Source organism: Lupinus angustifolius, chromosome LG19 (genome assembly GCF_001865875.1).
Source record: "Lupinus angustifolius cultivar Tanjil chromosome LG19, LupAngTanjil_v1.0, whole genome shotgun sequence".
Classification (NCBI taxonomy): domain Eukaryota; kingdom Viridiplantae; phylum Streptophyta; class Magnoliopsida; order Fabales; family Fabaceae; genus Lupinus; species Lupinus angustifolius.
The window spans coordinates 4,507,599-4,515,664 of record NC_032027.1 but is presented as its reverse complement, the minus strand read 5'-3'; the positions used below and the strand labels follow the sequence as shown (position 1 = coordinate 4,515,664).

The 8,066-nt window shown below is 31.2% G+C and overlaps 1 protein-coding gene across 1 annotated transcript; it reads left to right on the top strand.

Annotated features, from left to right (window-relative positions):
- LOC109334123 (mRNA-decapping enzyme-like protein) lies at window positions 2,823-6,857 on the top strand. Its single transcript, XM_019569693.1, has 8 exons — window positions 2,823-3,135; window positions 3,224-3,264; window positions 3,376-3,425; window positions 3,664-3,805; window positions 3,968-4,024; window positions 5,076-5,193; window positions 5,320-5,778; window positions 6,288-6,857. Exons 1-8 carry the CDS (start codon window positions 2,974-2,976, stop codon window positions 6,342-6,344), a joined length of 1,086 nt encoding a protein of 361 aa, XP_019425238.1. The 5' UTR covers window positions 2,823-2,973; the 3' UTR covers window positions 6,345-6,857.

Sequence of the window (8,066 nt, the reverse complement as noted above, 5' to 3'; positions counted from 1 at the left end):
GAAAGATGATCGTAAAGACTTATTTTAGTCTCATAAAATTTTCACATATATTAATTTGATCCTTAAAGATTAAAAAAATCTTAATCAGTCCTCAAAGATTGATCAACCTAATCCATTTTAGTTTTTTTATGACAAAAATTCATTATTGAATTGGTATCTCCTACCACTTATTCCTTATATAGGAACACTAAAGTGACCTAACCCTCAAAATATCCTTGTAATTTTTTTGAGTTGTAACTGGACAACAACAAAAATGGAAGATAAGCCATCACGCTTTCTAATTGTGGTAAAATTAGACACTAAGACAAAAAAAAACCTAATTATTTATTTTCATTCAAAAATAAAACTACTACTGAGAAGCAAACATTTTTTAACATTTGATTTTTTTCCTCAAAGCTAGTACAGAAAATACACATAATTTAATTCCTTTTTATTTATGTTTTTTTATAAATTATGTTTGTTTGGGTATCCAACTCGGTTTATAAAAATAAGCTTATAAATCAAGAAAAAAAAGTAAAATACATGTTCAAGTTTAATGGGTTAATTTTTTTTGTTGAAAGACCTACGACATTTAAATTGATATTAGATTAAATGATTAAATTGATGATAAAAACTCTCCAAAGTATGTATGGTGACACTATAATATTTAGGAGTGGAGATTCACTATTTTTTTTCAAATAAAAAATTTACCATTGTGTTGAATTGTGTATTAACCACTACCTAGTTCATGGACCAAAGCTAACCTGCGAACTGATTACCAGCGGTTAGATCAGTTATCTTGAAATCTCAGCCATTAATTTTCAACTGATAACTGGGTAGAAATCTCATGCATGGAAGTCGTGAAAGACATCCACGACTTCCATATAAAAAATAAACTCATTCATGGAAGTCGTTAAAGGCGTTCACGACTTCTATGTGAGAAATAAAGTCATCATTGAAAGTCGTGTTGCCATAACATGACTTTTGAGTAAATGTAATGAACTGATTGTCTTGCAGCTCATTTGGTAAACATAAAAGATTTTAAGTGTGGTTGTGGGATGGAATCTTGAATTCACCATTTTAAACTATTTGTTATAAATAAATATTTTTGGAAGATTAATCATTGTGGGCTTTTTACCTAAAAAAAGAATTTAAAATAATGAACATAGGTTCAAACTCACAACCACTTAAAATATTTCTATTTACCAAATGAGCTGCAATGTAACTTATTCATTAAATTACTCAGAAGTCGTATTATAGAAAACCGACTTTCATTCATGATTTTATTTCATGTACAGAAGTCGTGGACGCCTTTAACGACTTCCACGAACAACTTTATTTTTTTATATAGAAGTCGTAGATGTCTTTCACGACTTCTAAAATGTGCATAAAACGATAACAAGTTATTAAATTTTTTTATCTAACGACTATAAAGTAGTTCGCTTCAAAACGAACTAATATGCGATTCGCATATTAGCTTTTGCGTAGTTCATGGGGCCATGAGATTACGAGAGAGGTATGTATAGTACCATTGTTGTATTATTATGATGGTGAGGGGCCTTCATTGGGAGAACTAACATGACCTAGTCAAATTAAATTGTATGGTGTAAAAAGAAGGTGATGTATGATGTATCAAGTTCAATAAGCTATTATGAGCATGGAAGACCAATGTGGCATTGCTAGTAGTTATCATTAATGTAAATGTTGATAGAGTAACATCGAATACATCTTTTATTTTAAAAGTGTCACTTCATATATCAATTTATGTGATTGATTAAAAAATATATTTTAATATTAGATTTTTAATTTAAATATATATATTTTCAACCAATCATAATAAATAACATATGTAATTGTATAATAAATTTACTCTCATTCAATAGATGATGAAAGGGGGTGGTTATTAAGTTAGAATTGTATACAACTTTGAGGTAGGTCATATAACATTTAAGTTGATAAAGAGTGGTTTGACCAACCTAGTTTCTATAACTAGTATAAAACATTTTCATTCCTTCAATTGTGACAACCGCAACTATGATGACCAAACTCACTCATGAATCTCTTTCACTTTATTTATATGTTTTATTTCACTCATTCTCATGACATCTACTTCTAAATTTTAATTTGAATGGGTATCCTTGTTGACTAACTATCTTTGTTTTAGAATGACATTTCTTAGACAACTAAAAACTTTCTTCAACATGACATATCAATCAAATATTTTTTTATTTATATAATTTATAATTAAAACATTACATTGATATTGTTTACAGATACATTAATAGTATGTTTGAAATTAGTTTACCAACGAGGTGTTGACCTAATGATTAAGGTCCAATTGGATACGTAAGTATTGAACTAGGCCAAATGTCTAATGTTTGATTTCTTAGAGCAATATTTATTGCTATGAATATTTACACAACTCATAAAAAATTGGTTTTGTACCAATAAGATAAAAAATACTCTTATTTGTACAAAAAAAAATTAGATTAGTTTTCTTCAATGGCATAGCTTGATAATGACAAAAACAATTGTCACTTTTATTTTAAAGATGAAAAAGATCACCTAATGTACCTTCAATCATCAAAGTTTCATTGGTTTGATTCAAACTTGTTAAAAGCATAACTAATTGTATCTCAATATTCTATAAGTAATAAACTAATCCATTTTGAAATATGTATTTCCCTCCCAACAAATATAGTTTATAAGAATTGAACTTTTAACATTTAGTGTACCACAAATCGAACAAAATAGGTTGGTAAAGATTAGTTTAAAAAAAAAACATTTACCTATTTGATTTGTTTTAAAAAAAGAAAAAGAAAGAAAAAACAAATTGGTCATTCACTTTTCTTTTCTCTCTTTTAATTTCTACAAAATTTGAAATGTTAAACATATTGTCACTTTCCTCATCCACCATCGTCATCATTTCACTGCCACCGTCTCCTTCAACCGCAACCTTTTCTTAACACTTTCAGATTTTAAGATTTTGTTCAAATGTCTCAGCAGAGTAAGAAATTGACACCGAATCTTGATGAACAAAGCACAAAAGTGCTCAATCTTACTGTTCTTCAGAGAATGGATTCATTCATCGACCAGATTCTCTTCACTGCTGCTCATGTTTCTTTCTATGACTTCAATCTTCAAACTAATCAGTGGGTTCGTTCTTTTCACTTCTTCATTTTTCTACTTTTTTTTAAGATTTACTTTTTATTTTTTTTACTTCACATTTTTCTTATCTTATCAGAGTCGTAAGGATGTTGAAGGATCTCTTTTTGTTGTCAAAAGGTGATTCATAAACAACTTTTTTTGTGTGCTTATTTTCTATGTTGTTGTTTTTGTTGATTTCATTAATGAACTATTGTGGATCTGTTGTTAAATTTACTGTTTTTGTTGCAGGAATTCACAACCTCGCTTTCAGTTTATCGTAATGAATCGAAGAAATACAGGTTCAGATTTGTATGCTTTGTATATGATTTACTATGAGGGAGGGATAGGGTTAACTTTAGAAGTTGAAACTTTTGTTATTATTACACTTGTGCAAAATGGATCACTCTTCTGTTGTTATTGTAGGCTTTTTTGCTTTGTAAATTATTGGTAATTAGGATCCATGTAACATTGGGAGAGACTGAACTTAATTCTCTGATATGTGCTAATTTATGTGTATGTTTGAATATGTCCTAGCAGATAACCTAGTGGAGAATCTTTTGGATTTCGAGTATGAACTTAAGAAGCCGTACTTATTGTATCGGAATGCTGCCCAGGATGTTAATGGTATATGGTTTTACAATCCAGATGAGTGTGAAGAAGTTGCAAATCTTTTTAATAGGTATAAGTTATAATACTTTTAAGTTACGAGATGCTAATTCATGCCCAATCTGGACTTGGCTTTGTGGTTTTCCTTTTCTCTTTGGTTAGTAATGTACTCTATGTAATTGAGATGCAGTATGCTTAACTGTTGTTATTTTTTTCTTCCAAATTCATTTTACAGGATACTTAATGCTTACCCAAAGGCACCTCCAACTACAACAATACCTTCTAGCAAAACGTAAGGTTTTTTAGAAAGCTTAAAGAATATTAATTTGCTTCTATTGCAAATGTTGTATTCTATTGCAATGTGCTTCCTATATGTTAATAACTCCAAACAACATTTTCTTTAGTATTCTATTTATGGAGAAACTTTCTGATTTCAAATTGGGAAATAACTTTCTTTTATAATTTGTATATATGTTACCAATAGTGCACTATAGTGCAATATCCTGCTGTTGAGGCTTCCGGCCAATACGGAAATAAAATAGTGGAGTGCTTCAGCTTCGTGGGCATTGTACCCTAAATCGTGGCGTATTGCAACTGCGATGGTGAAAAGGGACTTAAACCATCTCATCGCTGCTTCAGTTTCAAGCCTTCATGCTGGTTCTAAAGACGAGTCATGATGACCAACACACACAATCCAGAAGGAAAATGTCCTATCGTGTCCTTTTTTTTTTCTTTTATTTCCACATGGTGGATTTCATGCATTTCGAAGTGTGCTGTAGGCTGAAATGCTTTTATTGGGCTTTTGTTATGGAATGTTGAACGTTCTGTTCCCAGTTGCCATTACTTTATTTTATCTATGAAATATCTAATATAAAATCAAACTGAACTAGTAATAATAAAATAACATAATATTTATCATAATTCATCTTAATGTTATTCTGCATCATGATTTATTAAAAATATATATCAAAATATGTAATTTTTCGTATTTATGAATGCCTTTAATTTTGAGTAATTTATTTCTAATGTTTGATCATTTATATAGGGATAGTATAAATTATTTAAAATTTCCTTAATCTTTGTCCGCTATCTCGCTATAATGTTTTTGGGGTTGGATGGCGGTTGCTATGTGCCCGCTATCTTGGATTTGACTACGTGGATTTGTAGAATGAGAAAGTCAATAGAAGTATTACCTTCACCTAGTGTTTCTTGTCTATTAAGTGTGCTCGCTCCAAATTGTAACTTGATTTATTTGTTCAGTCCCACTTAGTTACCTCTCTTAGTTGAGTTGATAAGTGATTATAGTTGCACGGCTTATGCCTGATGTTGCATACATACTGTAGTGTGTTCGAGGAACTTGAGCCAGTGTCAGTTATAACAGAAAACCATCTAGACTCATCTTCAGCTGCTGCTTCTGCAAATGATTCTCATGAAGATCCTGTATTTACAAACTTCTTCACTGTATGTAATCTAGTTGACAACTCTGCTTTTTTATGAATACTTCTGCTATATCAATTTGAAGTTTTGCTTTTTTTCTTATTGCATTATGCCTGTGTCATTAGAAACTTTTGGATTCAATTGTTGCAGACATCAAAGGTTACTGGGCATTATACTTCAAATGTCGAAAACTTTGGACAGCCTTACCATTCTGCAACTGCCACTTCAGCTCCCAGTGTTTTATTGCCTCTTGCACCCTCTGTGCAAATACCATCTGCTTCTCGTTCAACTTCATCTATATCAGGCTCCCCTCTTGACTCTCTTGAAACAATTAACCGTGGTAATCAAGTCACTAATCTTATTAAGCCTTCTACTTTTTTTCCATCCTCTTCTTCATCTTCGCTGTTAATTCCACCTATTTCTACACATGTACCTCCTACTGCGGCTCTTAATACCCTGAATCCGACACGACAGTATGGCACTCCGATGCTTCAACCCTTTCCACCCCCTAACCCACCTCCTTCTCTCGCTCCAATTTCTAGCTCAACTCCAAATAAACCTGTTATCAGCAGGGACAAAGTTCGTGATGCACTTCTATCACTGGTTCAGGTACTTCGTGATTTTATCATCTTGGTTTTGTTCCTTCACATTTCTTGACTATTGATAGTAATAATTTGAACTGTATTTTTATGCTGTCATTATTTGTGGCTAAAATAAAGAGCAAGGAAAAGGAGGGTGTATTAGTGTTGCAAACTCACTTTCGAGGAGTTTTTACGAAATAAGATTGAGAATAATTGGAAAAGGGAGATCATGAAGCAGAGATTTTATGAACTTAACTTATGAGCACACCATTTTGCAGTTACTAGTATGCCATTAGGTTTTTTAGTGCAATTTATAGTTTTTTTTGCTTAATCACCTTTATATGCTTATAATTTGAATCTAAAACGAATCTCTCCTCACTTTACAAAAGAAATGAAGTATCAAAATATAACAGATGCTGAAATGGTGAATGTACTGTTCTTTTATTACCCTTTCTGTCAAAGGCTTACTATCTTGTTATGCCTATTCCTTATGAACATTTAAAATAGTTTATCCACAATTGAATTTCTCTATGCCAGGATGATCAATTCATTGACATGATGTTCCAAACATTACTGAAGCTGAATCATTCATGAGTTGTTGGAACTTCGAAGGTTGGGTGAAAACTGGGTATAAAATAGTTGTGTATAGTTAGTTGAACTTCTACACATCTAACAGGAGAAATCTGTTGGTGCAACTTAGCAAGACACTCCTTCTGTTTTGAGCTTTTCCCACCACTTTATAAAATTTCTGTGTTGGCCAACTCCACAGTATACTGAAATTATGTACTGTATTAATACACAATAGTACCCTTAAATTTATGTATGCATACATGGACAGTTAGAAAAAAAAACAGTGCTAAAAAAATCACTCTACTAAATTGCTATGATCATAAACGTCCATATGCACACAGAAAATTGAAGGGTAAAAATACTAGTGTATCTATACACTGCAGTGTACTGTAGAAGTTGCAATATGTAGTGGTTGAACATGAATCATGTCTAATAATTTGGTGGCAGTTTCACCTTACACTTTTTGGTACTCGTGTTTGTATAAACGCGGAGATTTTATGGATTGTGTTTTGTAGTAAAATACTCATTTGGTATTGGGCTATTGGCTGTTGGAGTTACCGGTAGGGTGTTTATAACTTCTCCCTAGGGGGTGACATCATGGCAATGAGGTAATATCTTGGACTTGTGGATAATTGGAATCGAAGATTTTGAAATCTGTTACCGAATGGTCTGAGTTTAGGTAATGGGATACCTAGGTACATGAACTTGCAATTCCTTCCTAAATCCCTATAATATATATGCAATATCATTATTTTCTTAATCTACAATTCTAAAATCATTTTAATCCATAAATATGATATAATATTATTAAATATTGATAATATATTGTTAATTCATAATGTGATAGGTGTAATGTTACTTTAATTAGACACTTCAAGTAAATTTTCCAAAGTTTGTTGAAGTAAAAATATTTGTATTTAATAGACAACTTAAATTATGTTTTATACTTTTTTTTGTTGGTATTTTTCTCTTTTTGATTGCCTAAATAACATTTAGGATTATAGGAAATAGATATATAATTATATAAGTTTGTATTGTTTTTTGATTTTCTGGGACCCAAAGATAAGTGGATAGCATACCAATCTGTAACCATGAAGGTCTGGATCTAAAAATGAATGAAGAGGGTGGGTCGAGTTGTATATTATCTATACTCATTATTATCCCTACTTCTCCCTACACCCAATATGTCCCACTCGAACTATACTAGGTTGCACAAGACACACACTTCTGGTTCGCTAGTGGGGGTTCTAAGTCTGCTGTATTTATAAAGAGTTTTTTCTAGACATGTTTGGTCTGTTAGTCTAGCTAAAACTATTATGATATGGATGAAAAAAATATTTGTTGAGAGAGTTAGTCTCGCATACCTTTGATGTTCTCGACTTAGACAATAATGTTTCTGGTGCGAAGATACTTGTAGGAAACTAAAAAAACCCTATTATAATATATCATTGTCTTTATTTATAAATTAATTTTAATTCTCGCATACATATTAAGAAAAGTAAGTAAAAGTACTTATTAGTCTGGAATTGTCAAAAATTAGGTCAATGTTTTAAAATTAATCATCCATTTATTTTTCTGCCAAAATCCAATGGCTCAACATTATTATGAAGAAGTGAAAGATTTTGTTGAAATATGAAGGAAATAAAAAATATAATATTTGATATATATTTTTTGTATAAATTATTTAATACTATATAAGGAGTATAAACTTTTATAAAACTCGACTCGAATCAGTCGGTTCGACCG